Source organism: Moschus berezovskii, chromosome 11 (assembly GCF_049115385.1).
Source record: "Moschus berezovskii isolate FMDL1 chromosome 11, NW_MosBer_1.0, whole genome shotgun sequence".
Lineage (NCBI taxonomy): Eukaryota > Metazoa > Chordata > Mammalia > Artiodactyla > Moschidae > Moschus > Moschus berezovskii.
In genome coordinates this window covers 83,400,778-83,420,549 of record NC_142470.1, presented here as the reverse complement: position 1 = coordinate 83,420,549, position 19,772 = coordinate 83,400,778, and the positions used below count along the sequence as shown (strand labels likewise).

The window sequence follows — 19,772 nt, the reverse complement described above, 5'->3', positions numbered from 1 at the left end:
AGAGTTTTGCTAGAGAAGGATCACCAAAGTGGGGAAGAAAGGATGGAATGAAAAACTGAAAAAAGATGTAGAAAAATCAGTTAAATTCTATTACAAGAATTGTATGTGGCACTAGTGGTAGAGAACCCACCTGCCAATGCATTAGACATGAGATGGAATTTTGATCCCTGGGTCAGGAGGATCCTTTGGAAAAGGAAATTGCAAACCACTCCAGTACTCTTGTTTGGAAAATTCCATGGATGGAATTGTTCCAGATGTTGGAATTTAATAATGTCAAGTGTTGCTTGGCATTAAGCCTTATTTTTGAAATTTGAGTTTGTTCTTTTGCCACTTTAATCAGCAATATATATCATTAGAGTGTATCTTGAAGGAGAACTCTTACACTTCAGCCTGCTACATAATTCAGGTCTGACTGAAGCAGAGCCTGTGGAAAGAAGCAGAGGGTTCTAGAGATTGCAGGTAGGTAGGGTATAGAGGTAAGGAACAGAGGGACTCTATGAAGGCCAGCGTGGAAGTGGGTAAGAGGCATCTGCTGAAGTAAGGGACATTTGAGGAGGGATAGGCGTGGAGAGTCCCAGGGACGCGGGAGCCTGCTGGGCTTCCGCCTATGGGGTCACAGAGTCGGGCACGGCTGAAGTGCCTTAGGAGCAGCAGCAGCAGATGTGGAGGAAAGAATAGTTTGGTTTTGGACAGTTACGCTTGAGTTGCCTGTAAATCTGAATTTACTTGTAGAAATGTGTAACAAACAACATACTGTAGATCTTTAACACCTGTAGTTGAAGTCAAGACTGGTTTCACCATTTACTTAACCTGTGATCAAAAGCAGATTAATTAATCTTGTCTTTGTTTTCTTATCTATAGTTGAGACAACAATAAAAAACCTTGAAGGATTATTATAAAAATTAAAGATAATGAAGTGTCATAGCACATGGCACATAGTACCAAATAAATTTTCGTTATTATGAATGTAACAGTAAAACTTTGCACTTAAATATGTGGAGTTAAGATGAAAAGATGACCATTAAATAGATGGTCTTCACTTAATGTAAGTTGTAGATTGTTTAGTATTTATTTTGCATAATATATTTCACAGCACATTTTCTTATACTTTAGCTATTTAAAGTATCTCATTTTTGGATAGTCTTTTTTAATGTGATTTATTAGTTCTCTAGCTCTTTTGACAGTGACAAGTGTGACTTGTTCTAAGCCATCTGCTTTGATTTGGGAACAAGCTGATTTACATTTGGTATACATAAATGAGTGGTAGCAGAGAAAGCTTCACCTGAAAGCACTGTGTTCTTTAAGCCTAGCAAAGTAAAAGAGCAGTAAATCTACATGATCAGCACTTTGAAGAAAGGAAACTATGGTTGAAAGCAGTAGGAGGTGAAATGGAATGTACATAGGGCAATCGCTCGTCTAGGTGTACTATACCATATTGTCTGAACTCTGTGGAACTTATATTCTACCTATAAGAAACAAATAATAACTATTTAACATATCAGGAAGTAATACACATTGAGGAAGAACAAGGAGAGGGGAGAATTGCTGTTTTATATAGAGTGGTTAGGGGAGACATCTCTGATAAAGTGACGTTGAGTCACCTGAAAGGAAGTAAGTGTACAATTGGGTATCCAAAGAAAAGAATTTCATGAGCAGAGAAAATTGGAAATACATAAGCTCTGAGTTAAGAGCCTTCTTGCTGTGTTAGCAGCATCTAGGAGGTCCTTGATCATAATGTGCATACAATTCTGTGTTTGTTAACCACTCCACTTGCAGAATATAGATTCATTCTAAGCAAGAGAGGTGTCATTAGACACCTCACTTAGGAAAGGAAAGCGATGTTATTTAGTGGAAAGAGCATAAGAATAATAAGCATGAGACCTAGTTGGGGTGAATCACAGAAGTTTAAAGAATCAGAATGTTACAGTGACAACAGTTATGAGTGTTGGTTGGGAAGAAACTAAAATTTCATTTGCCAGAGGAAATTATGAAAGAAGATAAAACATCCTTCATCTGTTAATAAATTTTTCACTGCCTCTTGGGACCTTGGACCTCGGTTTCCTGATACATCCTTTGGCTTAGACTGCATATTGCCAAGAATCTCTTTAATCACTTTTTGAAAGGTCTTTCTCACAACAAATAGAAAATGGAAGACAGCCCCTCATACCTTCTCTAACTCATCTACCTCTGAAGAGTTTGACTGCAGGTGCTTTTGCTTAGTGCTTAGTATTGTTTTCTGATCTGTTGGCTCCAGGCATGTTCTGTCCTAAAACCTGATCACATTTGTGTAAACTGAGCATTGTATCTGAAAACATAGCTAAAATTTACTGCAAGAATATAGAGTAGCAGTGTCCTACTGACACTGTTTGTATATTGTGCTACCTGCTAAGAGGAGGTATATTGTCACCTGCTGAGAGGATGTGCAGTTTGAAACCAACCAAAGAAATCAAAAGCCCTTGAGCTACAGATAGAATCTTTCCTTGTTGTTTCCAAGATAATATCCAGAACTTTGCAATTCCAGAAGTTAGAAAGAAGGATCCTAACCTTAAATCTATTTTAAGTGTAAATAAGCAGAAGGGGAAGGAAACCAAATATTGCACTTCCAAAAAATATACTCAATACTAAAATTTATCTATTGGCATATGTTAAATAGAATATATAAATATTAATTAGATATCTGGGTCTTGGCTTTGTCCATGTGTATTCCCTGTATTTAAAAAGAGACCAAAAAGGAGGGGACTTCTTCTCTGTTGGAAATTTTTTTTTTAAGCAGAGATCTGATTTCTTGTTGTTAGTGACAGTCGTCTAGATTAAAATATATTTCAGGGCTGTCTAATTTTTTAAAATACAGATCACCCCAGCTTCTAGAATATGTGTTTTTGACATCCTCTTTGCTTATTTTCAGCTGAGAAAAAAGCCCCGACTGCCCCCCTTTGATGATTCTAGTGGTAAAGAACTCACCTGCTGATGCATGAGACGTAACAGATACAGGTTCAGTCTCTGGGTTGGAAAGATCCCCTGAAGAAGGGCCTGGCAACCCACTCCAGTATGTTCCATGGACAGAGGAGCCTGGCAGGTTACAGTCCATAGGGTCACAAAGAATCGGACACAACTGAAGTGACTTAGCACGCCCCCTTTGAACATGGAGAATAGGAGTTTTCATGAGAATTTCCAGTCTTGTACATATTTATTTTGCTGTGTTTGAAGACATTTCACCCATACTGAATTTTCACAACTGTAGGTAGAAGTTTTTTGTTTTGTTTTGTTTAATTTAAACTAGGAAATATAATTAACTGGAAAATATTCATTCCTTAAGCATGCCGGTTCACTGAGCTGGTAGAATTAGAAATCCATTCTGTCTGGAAATGACAATCAGCCTCCACGTTGTGTTGCTCATTCTATCAGTTGTTCCTGTTTTCCTCAAGTGCTTTGAAAAGAATTCTGAAACTTGTGATTAGCGTAGCAGAAAAGAGGTACAAATCATCAGTGACATACACGAGAGTGCAGGAAAGACAGAGTGAATTAATTACATACCACATTTCTAAGCCATACTCATGGTTGATTCTCCAAGGAGCAATTCACCAAAAATATTCTATTGATTATTTCCTTTAATAATGCTTTTTAAACTTTTTAAAGATTTTAATCTTTCTAAAAATACATGCAAATAATACAACAAGCACTCATATACTGACCCCCCAAATTTATTAGATCTTTACATTTTGCTTTATTTAACTCAGGTTTTTTCTTTTTTTCTAATTCACCTTTTTTTTTTTCCTCAGCTATACCACGTGATATATCTTAGTTCCCCAACCAGGGATCAAATCCATGCCCCTTGCATTAGGAGCTCAAAGCCTTAACCACTGGACCACTGGGGAAGTACCTTTTTTAAAAAAAAAAAAAGAAAACATTAAAGATAAGCTGAAGTCTGTCAATCCTGTTTAATTAAAATTTTATAGATAAGTTTTTATCATTCTCCTTGGGCCTCTTGATTCTCTTTCTACTGTAGTTAATTGGGAAAGAGCTAGAGGGACAAATATTTTGATATCTGGAATTTCTTTTTTTTTTTTTTAGAAAAATTAAATCCAATTTGGTATATTCAGATAAAGTGAAGAATTTTTTTTCATTTATTTAGTGTTTAAGATAACTTTTCCTGTAGATATAAGTGAGTGATTTGAGGGACTTTTCTAAAAACCATATTTTGCTTAGTTTAGAAATGTTTTCAGCAATATAGCAAATCTTTTAGAAGTTTTGTGTGCCCTGTGTTGTTGAATAGATTTATTTCCCTTCTTTTACCAAAGAAAGCCTTGTTCACACAATAAAAATAATCTGAAATGCTTAAGCAAACTCCCATATCTGATATTTTCAAGTAATTCTATTATAGTAACAGTTGTTAAAAAAAGAGAGAAATCTGACTAAAGGAAGTTTAGATTTAAGAAAGCAGTTGACTGCAGATTGACTCATTGCTATGATTAGTATGTGTTGACCAGCAGATGCATAAGGTTTGGTTATGCATCTCTGTTGTCAGCTCCTCAGAGTCCCGGTTCACATCTGTTATATCTTCATTGTGTACCCTCACCCCACCCTCACGTATCAGTAATTAAGAATTCAGTAAAATTTACCAGCTTGTAGAACTCTACCTGTAAAACAAGAAAAATTAAGGTTTTAGCATTTTGTCAGATTTTTCAGACCTGTGTTCTTGCCCAAGCCAGTAAAACTAACTAATATTTGACAAGCACCGCAACTAGGAATTTTTTTGATGTGCAAAATAAGGTTAGATTATATATCCTAAGCAACAGTCAGAACTGTACATGGAACAACAGACTGGTTCCAAATAGGAAAAGGAGTACGTCAAGGCTGTATATTATCACCCTGCTTATTTAACTTATATGCAGAGTACATGAGGAACGCTGGGCTGGAAGAAGCACAAGCTGGAATCAAGATTGCTGGGAGAAATATCAATAACCTCAGATATGCATATGACACCACCCTTATGGCAGAAAGTGAAGAGGAACTCAAAAGCCTCTTGATGAAAGAGGAGAGTGAAAAGGTTGGCTTGAAGCTCAACATTCAGAAAACAAAGATCATGGCATCTGGTCCCATCACTTCATGGGAAATAGATGGGAAAACAGTGGAAACAGTGTCTATTTTTTTGGGCCCCAAAATCACTGCGGATGCTGATTGCAGCCAGGAAATTAAAAGACGCTTACTCCTTGGAAGGAAAGTTATGACCAACCTTGATAGTATATTAAAAAGCAGAGACATTACTTTGCCCACCAAGGTCCGTCTAGTCAAGGCTATGGTTTTTCCCGTGGTCATGTATGGATGTGAGAGTTGGACTGTGAAGAAAGCTGATCGCCGAAGAATTGATGCTTTTGAACGGTGGTGCTGGAGAAGACTCTTGAGAGTCCCTTGGACTGCAAGGAGATCCAACCAGTCCATTCTAAAGGAGATCAATCCTGGGTGTTCATTGGAAGGACTGATGCTAAAGCTGAAACTCCAATACTTTGGCCACCTCATGCGACGAGCTGACTCACTGGAAAAGACTCTGATGCTGGGAAGGATTGGGGGCGGGAGGAGAAGGGGACGACAGAGAATGAGATGGCTGGATGGCATCACCGACTTGATGGACATGAGTTTGAGTGAACTCCGGGAGTTGGTGATGGACAGGGAGGCCTGGCGTGCTGTGATTCATGGGGTCGCGGAGAGTCGGACACGACTGAGCGACTGAACTGAACTGATATATCCTAAATTTATGACTCTCCTTTTTATTTTGCAGTCTGCATTTTATGATCTATTTTTACAGCTATACCTTTGAAAAGGAGTGAAATTAAGATTTTATTATAGCATATATCAACTTTCTTATTTAAAATCCAAAGATCCTTATAAATTACGTAGTTTCATTGGAATTTAAAAAAATATTACTCTAGTGTAAAACTTGAAATATTTTAAAAATAAATTTGTTTTAAGAGAAAATTTTAACTTTCCTTAAATGGTTTTTGTCACTTTCTGCCATAAAATTGTGGACAGTATTTCTAGCATCTTGTTTACTGGCCTGTTCTGTAGCTGTGTGGTTTGGGGGAGTAGAGCTGGTAGTATCTGAGAAAAAGCTCAAGGTAAAGACTCTGAAATTTTCTGTTTGCTGAAATTGGGTAGACTCACACTGCCACATTTTAGTGAAATACAAAACCCAAATTCAGTTGTGGGTGGGGGGGAGTCTTTTAGTTTTAAAGATCATGAAATACAAATAAATATAAATTTCTAAAGTGAAAACTTTGGGAGAAAGATGCTTTAAACTGTAAGCATTCTAGAAGGTCAGAAGGCTTTCTACAGGCTGTGCCCATTACATAAAGTACAAATCATAGTCCAAACCCTTGAAGCTCTGCTGCTGTTGTCTTTAGGGCTTTTTTTTTTTTTCCTTTAATATCTCTAGGTGTAGAAATAGGGAAAGCTATTTAAAAAAAAAAAAAAAGACACAGAAGGAAACAGTCCTGGATAAGAGTACAGTTTTCTAATATACTTTTCCTGAATTTTTCCTTTTGCTTTGTTACAATCTGTGAAAGAGTAATACATTTTGATGACCATCTTTTAAGCATATAATATTGATAACCAGTTGTTTATGTCAATATCAATCATTTCAGCAGTACTTTTCTCAGAACACCTGAGAGTAACTACCTCAGAAAGTTTGGATTAGGGAATATAAAGATCATTTTGCAATCTGGAGCACTTTGGAAGATAAGACAGCCCAGGGGAGATGCTAACGTAGAAGAGCTAACAGCACGTGAGGAGACTGAAGGGCGAGAACTAAGTGGTGTGCATGAAGGACATAGAAAATACAGTATTTCATATTTTTGTCTTAAGATTCACTGTTCCAAAAGAGAATAGAGCAGAAACATCTTTTTCTTCTCTTGTACTCTGATTTCCTATTGTTGGGAATTCAGGGCTCAAGCTAATACTATTTGGATTATAAGTAAGCTACATTATCAGCTTATTGGACTTATGTAGCCTAAGGACCTCACCACTGTCTGAACAGTACTGTCCAATGGAAATATGATATATAAAGCACATATAATTTTAAATGTTCTAATAGCAACATTTTTAAAAAAGAAAATTTCACAGGTAAGATAAGTTTGGGCTTCTCTGGTGGCTCAGTGGTAAAGAACCCACCTGCCAATGCAGGAAACTAGGATTCAATCCTTGGGTCGGGAAGATCCCCCTGGAGAAGGAAACGGCAGCCCCCTTCAGTATTCTTGCCTGGAAAGTCTCATGGACAGAGGAGCCTGGCAGGCTGCAGTCTGTGGAATCACAGAGTCAGACATAACTCAGTGACTAAACAACAAGATTAATATATTTAATCCAGTATATTTAGAATATCAATGGGCGGTCAATATACAAAACCATTAATGAGTGACTTACCTGGTAGCCCAGTGGTTAAGATGCTGTACGTTCAATGCAGAGGGTATGGGTTTACTTCCTGGACAGGAAACTAAGATTCCACATATCATGAAGCTGGGGGGTGGGAGACGTGGGCATGGGTTGGGGAACATTAAGGAAATGTTTTACTTTTTTTTTCCATACAAAAATCTTCAAACTGTCATGTGTATTTTATACTTAGAGCATGTCTCAGTTCACACTAACTGCCTTCGAAGTGTTCTACCAGTGGCTCTTGTTTCAAATTGTGCAGATCTAGAACAATAGTTTAGAAAGAATATATTTCACAAGTTCTAAGTAATAGGCATTTTGGAACACAGTCTAGGAACTCATTTGACCTTTCTGAGCCTTGGTTTCTCCTTCTGTAAAAATAGGTGTTTGGACAAGGTGAACTGTAAGATTTCTTCCAGTTCCAACATTATATGTATCTAGAGAAATGAACTGATAAGATTTATTAACAATATCCCACACAATTTCTTGGGGGTTTCTTTGTTTATTTATTTTTCCTTACACCATGTGACTTGGAGGATCTTAGTTCCCTGATCAGGGATTGAACCTGGGGCCTGGCAATGAATGCACCAGTTCTAACCACTAGATCACCAGGAATACCCTGAATTTCTTCTTTTATAATTAAGGTATCTATCATTGATCAGATTCAATTAAGAATATTTATTTTATTTGAGCATAAGCTTAGTAGGTGGTAAAACTTAGATTCAGATAAGGATGGCCTTTATCACAAGCTTGCGTTCTGTACACTATACTCTATAGCCACCCTCTCAGTACCAGGAATTTTCAGTGTCAAAATAAATAAAATGTTGAGATGAATTACATTTCAGGAAGCAGCAGCTTCATTATTGAATACAGATAGCCCTATGCTGTGTTTACTAATTATCAAGAGATAGATAATTTAATCATTTCTTTTTCTCACATTTCTGGACCACCAGACTTTATTAATATATTAATTAATATCACTGACCTCATATTCTTTTTTGACCAGTCCCATGGCCCCTGTCTTCCCCTTGACTTTAATGCTGGTGTACAATGAGGATAGCCAGAAAGTAGCAGTTGGGTAAAACAACTGAGTTGTTTAGCTATAAGGTCAAGAAACCTGACAGATTCAAAATGTTTGCCATGAGAATTTGACTTACTAGTGATTGAGGAGGAAAGAGGTTCTTCATCTATATATTTTGTCTAACTCCCAAGGTAAAGACTCTCTTCTTAGTCTGCAAACTAGTGAACTCTGTGTAGGCCGAAGGTGTGTTTTCACATGGTATTCTCCCTCTTTGGCAAAGGAGTAAACATTTAAAAATTGGGATACTTCACAATAAATTATAGATTTCTGTTTCTCTTGAAAAATGAGAAGCTCTAGCAGCACTGGGCCCACATTTTTCCTGAGGTTGATTAACTGCTGCCTCACTAAGATGGGCCTGGTGGATACCTGTACCCCCATCCTAACTGTTCATCCCATTACTCCCAGGGCTCTCAATTTGCATTTCCTGCCTGGGCCTCTAGACACTTGAACTTGTGACCCCTGTATTAGTTGTCCAGATAGTACCCTCAGAATTCTAGCTCATTTGCCTGCAGTTGCTCTTCTGTGGACAGTCACTTTAAAGAGACGATAGTGTTGGATCATGTATTGTAAGCAGTTCCTAGACAGTGTTTAGAATGCTTACAAATCCAAAGGGAAGGAAAGAAATACTTGTCAAGACCTTATACTTTACAGTGTGATATTTTATTTGTTCAGTCAGAATTCCAAAAAGTAGTAGTATCATTGTATTTATTAGGAATATGAGGCCAGAGTCTTATGGTTAGGAAGAGGATAAAGCTGGGATTCAAATCCCAGATAGTGTTTCTCTAAAGCTCACGCTCTTTTCCACTATAATGTGTTGCCCCCTTCAGTTTCCGGAATTGTTCCCAGTGTCTAGATATATATTCAGCCTCCAACATGTATACTGCCAATTTATAGACAGGAAAAGGATTTTCATCCTAACATGCATTGCCATTTTTATCTTATATTAGAAAAGTTTGCAAGCATAGATACAGCTACTTGGCTTATACTTGGTTGCTTGCGCTGCTTTACAGTTGCTGAAGGAATCAGTGCAGTATTCTGAGCTGTCGCTATTAGCAGAAGTGAAGTTGCTCAGTCGTGTACAACTCTTTGCGATCCCATTGACTGTAGCCTACCAGGTTCCTCCGTCCATGGCATTTTCCAGGCAAGAATACTGGAGTGGGTTGCCATTTCCTTCTCTGGGGGATCTTCCCGACCCAGGGATTGAACCCAGGTCTCCCATGTTGCAGTCAGACACTTTACCCTCTGAGCCACCAGGGAAGCCCTTATTAGCAGAGGAGGGCACTTTTTTTCTTTGATGCTGTCCTAAGCCATTCCCTTTGCTGGATATACAGTCTCTTTTAACTGGCAATAGAAACATCTATGGAATATCTTTTTCCATTCAGAAAGTATTTATGCTATACACCTCTGACCAGTGAATGACCTTGAAGAAATTCCACAGGACAGAATATTTCCCTTTAAGGATTTATTTTCTTTAAAAAGAAAAAAGACCAACTAGAGGGAAAATTATGTAACAGATTGACACTAGAAGAAAGTGGACTTTACAAAAAAATGACAGGGAGATACAGATAAAGATGATTGCTGAAGGGAGATAGTTACAACTGATAACTAAATCATTTAGTTATCATCAAAGTCCAGGAAACAGAGCCCACTCTTAGATTCAGAAGTAATAGAGACATACATCATGTGGTATTAAAAAAGTGTGGCATGGGAGGTCTTAGCCTGTTCTTAGATCAAACCCTGAGGCTGAGCACACTGTAATAATAATAAAAATAACTTGAACTTCTCACCCATAGCAAGTACAGTTTAAAGGTCTGACTCTGAAGAAATACTTACAAACATTCAGCAAATAGTTTTTTTTTCCTCCTGCTTTCATGGTTTGTGTTACATAAGCTATTGAATTATCTCCACATCTCCTTAGTAGCTTAGGTCATTCATTATTAGAAGTCCTAAAGTTGATTCAACCTGTGATTGATAATCACACTTTGTTTCTAACATGATTTTCCTATCATAACAGACAGGTTAGCAAGTTCTAGACAGTGCCTATGTATTTGTACTCAGTCCCTTATTTTCTCCTTCCCTTTTAGGTTCTTTTGTAAACATTTCACAGCCACCATCAATATTTATTAAAACTGTCTGTATGTAGGTCAGCCAAGGATGGGTGTTTTTGTTTTGTTTCCTGAGACTTACAGTCTGACCTGTTCACTTAAGTATTGTCTTCATTTGTAAGAGAGTGTACCATAAATGTTGATTTGATTCTGGAGTTGTCTTTTTAACATTTTTAGTTTTAGACTATTGCAGATGTTACAAGCAACTCTTGGTTTATGTAAATAAAAGATGTTTGTGCTGTTATGTTTATATTACCTATGCTGCAAACTAGAAAACTATTTCCTAGCACTGTCTTTAAGATTTTAGTGTATTATAATTGAATTTAATTGCTTAAACTCAAGGCTGATTGTAAGCACAGTTGTGAAATGAAGGACGTTGGTCATCTTTCCCTCCATCTCTGATCACTGCTCTGTGTAACAGTGCTTAGTCTCTCTCTCCCTCTGTCCTTGACTTATGGGGCTGTCTCACTGCACTCATGGTGTGTTCTGTGGCCATCATTAAATGTCAGTCGGTTGATCAGGTAATGTGGCAGACATGGTTGTTGTCAGAGTACTCTGATAATCTTTTTTTCAATTGTCAGAGAACCTTCCATCACAAAATTGTTTCCTCTTGCATTTTTATATCTCAACTTTCCTGACTTTGTTGTTGAAATGTGTCAAATTATAGATAAATTATATTTTAATTATGAAAAGTTATTCTCACTTAAGGAATGACCAGTGATTTTTTTCCTTTGATGTTTTAAACTAAGTCTTTATACAAAAGCAGTTATATATGAGACTAGAATTCTGAAGTAGCTATTTTCTGTCTTATTTTTATTATATCATATTAATAATCCATTTTTCTATGAATATTCAGCAAATACATCTGTCTTAATTTTTTTCTTGTGTTTCAACAGAAGGAGAATACATTAAAATGTTTATGCGAGGTCGACCAATTACAATGTTCATTCCTTCTGATGTTGACAACTATGATGACATCAGAACAGAACTGCCTCCTGAGAAGCTCAAACTGGAGTGGGTGTATCCTTTTCTATTGTGAAAGCAAATTTGTTTGCTCCTTCTTTAAGAAAAATTACCTAACATCTATCATATTTGTCTTTATGTCAAGTAAACGTGATAAACAGTGACCACTTGAGAAAGTAAAGAGATGTCATCTCTAGTTCTTTCACATATTATGTGTATATTGCTGTTAGCAACTTAAAAGCACCAAAATTAATATCTTCAGATAGAGTAAGCAGTATTCCATGGACATCAAGGCAGGTGCTTGTGGTGTAGTGAAAGAGGCATCAGACTAGAATTGGAAGGCTGGTGTTTTGAGTCTTGGCTCTGCCACTTACCCCCAATGAACCTTACTTCTTCCAGTATAAAAAGAGGTCGGTAATCCCTACCTCACAGGTCCATTCTAAGAATTAAATAAGGAAACATCAGTTAAGCATTTTGTAACCTTAGAAATAATATGAATTATCTTACTAAGAGCTGTAATTAGCAAGGTAGATTTTAATTTGAGAATTAACTTCTTCACAACCAGACATTTTCTTAAAACTGAGTATATAAAACAGTGCTCCTTATTTCACTTAGGAAGCTTCATTTCTCTTAGGCATTCTAAGAAATTCTCAGTGAAGCAGAAGAAACTTAAAACTTTGCTTTTTGCCTCCATTCTCTTACATCCTCTTTCCCACTCCTTGAATCAGTCTCTCTTTTTGGCAGAAATTAGCTTGAGAAAATTCACCAATCTTGTGATTCTGCACTGTTTTTTAGCAGGCACTCTGCTTATACCAAACTGTGCCTAGCTATCTCTTATTCTTCATTTAGGTCAAGTATAAGTGTCACTTTTTCAAGTAGCTCTTCTTTTGTTTTAATTTTGGGCTGCACCATGCGGTTTGTGGGATCTTCAGTGTTCTTGCCTGGAGAATCCCAGGGACGGGGGAGCCTGGTGGGCTTCTGTCTGTGGGGTCACACAGAGTCGGACACGACTGAAGTGACTCAGCAGCAGCAGGTCCCAAATAGGGATCAAACCTGGTTAAGCAGTGAAAGCACAGAGTCCAACCAGTAGATCACCAGGAAATTCCCTCAAGTAGCCCTTCTTTTGATCTCTCTCTTTTTCTCTCTCCATTTAAGTTAGATCTTCCTTTTATGTTTTCTCCTAGCATCCTGTTGTTTTTCCTTCCACAATTTCTGATGATATACTAGGTGTAAATTTTTGTTACCTTTGAAAAGCATGAACTCCAGGGACACAGGCCCACATTTTTTTGTTCAGAAGGGCATGTTCTGCTCTATGCCTGATACACATTAGGAGCTCAATATGTATTTGTTGGTTGAATGAGGAAACTAAGATTTAAGCATATTAAAAGTCTTGGAACTGCATAAGGGCTAATGGCAGGACATGACTTATAGTTCCAGTCCAGTCCTCTTTTCTTATACTGATTCCCTTACATATCCATTAATAAATTATTTAACATTTTGAAAGTTATGTTTGTTCGAACCCTTGACTCTTTCTTTTAAGATATGGTTATCGAGGAAAGGATTGTCGAGCTAATGTTTACCTTCTTCCTACCGGGGAAATTGTTTATTTCATAGCATCAGTAGTAGTACTATTTAATTATGAAGAGAGAACTCAACGGCACTACCTGGGTCATACAGACTGTGTAAAATGGTTAGTATCATTTAATGTATATTTTTTTTAATTTCATGCTTGTATTTTTGTATTTTATTAAGCTCGGTTTTTATTGGAAATGATTTCTTGTGGAAAAATGAGAATTTAAGGATATTATGGACATCCTGTAGATAGATTTCAAAAATAAAAAAGACTTACAGGCCTCCAAAATAGTTGGTGTGATACCTGCTCAACAGGTGCCTGCAGTAGACACCTGCAACATATCATCTATAAATTTTAATGGGGGCTTCTTTTGCTTTCCCAGATTTTTTATACCTTTTCCTCTGGCCTATAACATCAGATATATGTGGCAGACTAGACTTTTACATACTTCTGAGAGTGATTATTGGTTACTTAATATTTATTGAGAATTTATTTTATGTAGGTATGTTTTGAACTTGAGACTTTTGGGAGGAAAGGGAAATCATAGCTGAATAAGGATCAAACTGTAAAATAGAGTGAGAACCATAAAAATGTGAGAACTCCTTTCCTATGCTTGGCATGTTTTTGAAGTTCTCAATTTTACTGCTTCGAGGTTAACTTTAATTACCTGTTGCTTAAATTCATTATTTTCCAACATTTAAAATCTTCTGTTCTGGCAACTATATCTATGCCTAGAAAAAAATTAATATACATTAGACTTAAAATATAGATATTGTTAAACTTTTAGAGATGATTAAAATTTTGTCTTTTTCACTGGAAGAATAATAATACATGTACAAGATTACTTATCACAGCATCATTTTTGATGGTAAAGGTTGGAAAGAATCTGAATATCTTTTAGCTGGAGACTAGTAACGTGTGGTATGCATGCAGCCATGCAGCCATAAAGAAAGAATGAGGTTAGATGGACTTAAAGATTATCCTACTAAAGTGAAGTAAGTCAGAAAGAGAAAGACAATTACCATATGATATCACATATTTAGAATCTAAAATATGGTACAAAAGAGCAGAAACAGACTTACTGAGTAGAGAATAGACTTGTTGAGATTGGGGAGAAAAGAAACGGGAGTTTGGAATTAGCAGATGCAATCTATTATATATAGGATGGATATCCAACACAGTCCTATTGTATAGCACAGGGAATTATATTCAGTACCCTGTGATAAACCATAATGGAAATGAATGTAAAAAAGAAAATATATATATATGCATATATATAACTGAATCATTTTGCTGTGCAACATAAATTAACACAACATTGTAAATCAGCTATGCTTCAATAAAATTAAGAAAGAATGAGGAGAGTGTTTGTATATTAAATGGAATGATCCCTAAGATACATTCATAAGTATAAAAGAACAAGAAAATGTGTAGTATTTTACCATTTGTGTAAAAAAAGGAGGTGGAAGATAAATATTTATCTTGACTTTCACATAGGTAAAATTTTTCCAGAATTAGTAATAAAAAGAAACTGATTACAGCGATTACCTGGTTGGTGTTACAGGGAGTAGGGATAATAGCCAGATAGATGAGATTTTAGCAGAATTTCATAAGTTTTTTTATAGTTTTTGATATTTGAACCATGCACATATATTACCTAATCCAGCAAGTTTGCTTTTTAAATGTTTAAGATTTGAATTAAATATGGCAAAATGTTAATGTTAGATTTTTAACTCTTAATGTAATTGATCTATATTAAAAAAGTAAAATTGCTGGATTAGGTAATATATGTGTTTGGTTCAAATATTAACTGTCAATGTAATTGATCTCAATAAAGGCTATATGGGCTTCCCTGATAGCTCAGTTGGTAAAGAATCTGCCTGCATGCAGGAGACCCCGGTTCAATTCCTGAGTCAGGAAGATTCACTGGAAAAGGGATAGGCTACCCACTCCAGTGTTCTTGGGTTTCCTTGTGGCTCAGCTGGTAAAGAATCTGCATGCAATGTGGGAGACCTGGGTTTGATCCCTGGGTTGGGAAGATCCCCTGGAAAACAGAAAGGCTACCCACTCCAGTGTTCTGGCCTAGAGAGTTCCATGGACTGTATATTCCATGGGGTCGCAAAGAGTTGGACATAATTGAGTGACTTTCATTTTTCTTTCAAAGGATATGAACTATTTGAGAGGAAATGACATTAGTTAAAGCAACATATTGATAAACTCGAGCCTCTTTAATAATAAAAGAAATTAAACTGATAATCTTTTATACCAATCAAATTATTAAGGCATGTTAAAAGGTATAATTCTTAATATGAGGATGTTGTAGTGAAATTTTTAAAACAGTTTTATTTCTTTATAACAATTTAAATTGATAACTATTCTGGAAAGTAATGAGCAGTACATACCAAAAACAGGAAATGTATGTTCTCTATTTATTGCTTAAATTCATTATTTTCCAACATTTAAAATCTTCACAAGATGTAATATTACATCTTCAGGGTAATAAAACTATGTGAATATGTTTAGGTGCAAGACTAGAAAGAAGCAAGTTCCTTTATCATGAACACATGATAAATTTATCATGCCACAATTATTAGTGGATATTTTCTTCAAATTTAGTGTTCTAATAATTCAGTTTAACAAGGCAGAAATACTGCAGAAAACTTAGAAAGGAAGTCCTGTAGGTAATTGATGTTTATTTGATTAGCCAAAGAAAATAAAACAAATGGGTCACATTGAGTTTTTTTAATGATTAAAAACTTTGAAAAATGTTAATACTGAGGCATGTTTCTGCTGTTTTACATCTTTCCTGTATTTAAAATTGTTGTTAACACTGCTTTTTAGCCTTGCTATACATCCTGACAAAATTAGGATTGCAACTGGACAGATAGCTGGAGTGGATAAGGATGGAAGGGTGAGTGGCACAGTTTTATGCATTCTGTACCAGGTGATATTGATATTAGGATGGAATTGATTGTATTTAACCCTAACTCATTTATTTCATTCTCTTAAAATTTAACTATTAAGGAACTTTTAGTATAAGCAGAGAAAAAAATAATAGAATGTAATAACATTAAAAAAAAAAAAAGGGTCACACTAAAATATTCTTTTTCAAAAAATAAGTGTTCTCCCTAAGGAAACTATTTACTTATAAGAATGGGAGAACTGATGAGCTTATTAAAGTTCTTTTTTTAAGCATAGAATAACTTATCAGTCTGCTGGAAGGTACTATAATGATCCTAAATTGATGGAACCCCTTAATTTTATATTTTACATATGATTTTATATGTAATTTATATATGACTAGAAATAGCACTTAAAATTTTTCAGTTATTATTCAAGACTATTGGCTTACATGACAAATCCCTTATTAATAAAGATCAACAGTGAATGTTAATGATGACTGATTAGCATGTATATGACTATACTTAATAACATTTTCTGCCTGGTTTCTTTAAAGAAAAGTAGTTGGAGGGGTTATATTGGATGACTTTTAAAACTCCTTCCATTTCTAAATTCTGTTTAAGGGCTGTTTGCTTAGCAATTTTTTGGACACTGATTTTTTTTTTTTATAATATTATTTTCTCAGGAATGAAAGTAATGCAAAAAGCAGGATTTCCAGTGTAGATTTGCTGGTATTAGAATCCTGACTCTGCCTTTTAATAGCTGGATAACTATGGACAAGTTATTTAAATCTCTAGTTTAAAATAGCATTGAAACTTCTATATTTCCATATGTAAAATAGATGAGCAGTGCAAGTTTGATGCATGAAGCAGGGCACTCAAAACCAGTGCTCTAGGACAACCCAGAGGGATGGGGTAGGGAGGGAGGTAGGAGGGGGATTCAGGAAGAGGGGAACACATGCACCCTTGGCTGATTCATGTCAATATATGGCAAAAACCACCACAATATTGTAAAGTAATTAGCCTCCAATTAAAATAGATTAATTTTAAAAACTCTTATCTCAATTTCCTCATTTGTTAAATGGTGATTATAATAGCACCTAACCCCCAGGATCTGTGAGAATTAAATGAATTAATGCATGTGACTTATTAGAATAGTATATAGCACATCCAGTCCATGGGGTCGCTAAGAGTCAGACACGACTGAACGACTTCACTTTCACTTTTCACTTTCACGCATTGGAGAAGGAAATGGCAACCCACTCCAGTATTCTTGCCTGGAGAATCCCAGGGATGGGAGAGCCTGGTGGGCTGCCGTCTATGGGGTCGCACAGAGTCGGACACAACTGAAGTGATGCGGCAGCAGCAGCAGCATAGCACACCCTAGATACTCAGATCATTTGCTGCCTCTATTATCACTTTGTCATTTCCTTATTTTTGTAGTATGAGAAGAAAATACCTGCTCAAGATTCTTTGGGGGCATGTGTAAATGTACTGGCTATTTTTTATTAGATATTTATCCATCCATCATTATTTTTTAAAGATGGCAAACAGTTCTTGTAGGAGTGGTATTTTCATCTATGTAAAATACTAGTGAAGTCCTGCTATCATGTCCCCTTGTTTTTGCAGCCCCTGCAACCCCATGTCAGAGTGTGGGATTCAGTTAGTCTTTCTACACTGCAAATTATTGGACTTGGAACTTTTGAACGTGGAGTAGGATGCCTGGATTTTTCAAAAGCAGTAAGTAACAATTTTTAAGGGAGTAAGCCAGCTGCACAAAGATACAGAAAAGATGTTAAGCTCAGTTGTGTGTGTGTGTTCATAGAAAGTGATCACTGAATTGAAAAATTAGATATTAGCTGTTGCTTATCAGTGGCCAACATTTTAACTGAAATACTAAAGGACTTTGGTTTAGATAAGATCCAGGATATAACACTTAATTACACTTATTTTGTTCTGCCTAAAATAGAATTCCAGTGTAATAGCAGGAAATGGTTCAGGGAATGCATACATAGCATAGTAAAATTGTAGCAAGTAATAAGATATGTTTTTGATTCAGCTTGAGTCATAGAAGTCTATTTTATTTAGAAAATTTGCGGACATGAAACTTGGCCAATTCTGCCACAAGTATTGTCTTTTCTTAATGTCATGTTGCAGCAAAGAAAACAGACAGATCTTTGTGCTCACTAAAATCATGAACTGTTTTGGATCTGAATTGATGATGGCATGGTTTTATATTTAAGTTTAAAATTCAGCATCTAGCAATCTTAACCTAAGTCTTCATGCTTTATTCTGGGGAGAATGAAATAAGATGTTGCTTATTTAAACATTCTATTTATTCTTGAACTATATGTAATTGTTATAGACCATACAGGAGAACTTCTATATTTTTAGGATCCATAATTTTTAATTTCAAACACAAATATCTTCCAGATTTTATTGGGCCTCATTCTTACTTTAGAATATATTTATGTATTCACATTATCTCTTCAGTTCCTAACTATCAGCAGCTGTACTCTAGATTATGGCTGTTTTGTGGGATGTGGAGGAGGAAGGGACGTTTTTAGAGCAGAAGTATAAATTTGGGTGGATACAGGAGCTTTACTAGCTTACAGGCACTGAATGTCAAGGGTTCTCATGAATCAGGAATTAGAAGAAAGATGAGCAGAGAGAAGGGAAATACTTTCACTAGCTTTTTACCCCCTACAATCTCTGCAGCGGTAACTGTTGTCTTCTTGTTGATACCTTTGTTACAGTGTTAAGATTATCTTGAATTGTCTCATACACTGAATTTTCCTAGATTAGGTAATCATTCCAATACAGGGTGAAAGAAGGCAAAAGAGAAGAGTGTCAGCTCTGCCCTTCCTCAGTACTCTCACTTGTCACCACAGCATTTCTTTGTTCCATAGACATCATAAGGTATATATTACAAATGCTACTAGAAAAAAAATAATCTTTTAATACCATCCACAGTTCTTTTTCTGGGAGGCATCAATTAGTGAATGAAAATAGTTTCGGGAAAATAGAAAGGAATCTAGTTATGTTTTTATTTATCTTGTTTATTCATTTTAATATAAATCAAGAATATCATGGAAAACTAAAATTTGCAAACTTTCACATAGCTTATTCCAACAGATTTACCAAAATTTAGAACCAAGGTTATAAAATTATATACATTTCACATCTACTGCAAAGGAAAATGCTTTAAAAACAGTCAGAACACTTTAAAGCAGAAAATACTTTAAGATGCAGAATGGACTATCCTCAAAACTGATTATTTGCTATTTTTGAATAATGGAAGTGGCTAGATAACAAATGGAGACCAACCTAGGAGGAAAAATTAGAAATAATGAAAAAAATTAAGAATCCTTATTATATTTCTGAAGAAAATACAATCTTAGTAAATAGTATATTCATTATATTTCAAGGAACCATGAATTTAAAAGATTCTGGATTAATCTTAATGTTGGTGATTTTCGTAATGTGGTATTTCTTTTTTAAAAGTAAGCCTTATCTGAAGATTTTTAAATGCCTTATTTAAACTGACTTTTCTTTAGGATTCAGGTGTTCATCTATGTGTTATTGATGACTCCAATGAGCATATGCTTACTGTGTGGGATTGGCAGAAAAAATCAAAAGGAGCAGAAATAAAGGTAAAAAAAATTCAAATAGGGTATTTATCTTTTAGAATACATTTTTTGTTTTGCAAGTTCTTGGAAGTATGTTGCATA

At 35.7% G+C, this 19,772-nt stretch overlaps 1 protein-coding gene across 6 annotated transcripts in view; it reads left to right on the top strand.

Moving 5' to 3' along the window:
- Positions 1–19,772, top strand: part of EML4 (EMAP like 4) — a 157,361-nt gene that overhangs the window by 95,057 nt on the left and 42,532 nt on the right. For all 6 annotated transcript variants that reach the window (XM_088841520.1, XM_088841522.1, XM_088841521.1 and 3 more), the window contains 5 exons: positions 11,502–11,625; positions 13,109–13,258; positions 15,983–16,052; positions 17,671–17,781; positions 19,599–19,694. In XM_088841520.1, coding sequence (XP_088697646.1) covers positions 11,502–11,625; positions 13,109–13,258; positions 15,983–16,052; positions 17,671–17,781; positions 19,599–19,694 — 551 coding nt within the window. The remainder of the gene's footprint in view (positions 1–11,501; positions 11,626–13,108; positions 13,259–15,982; positions 16,053–17,670; positions 17,782–19,598; positions 19,695–19,772) is intronic.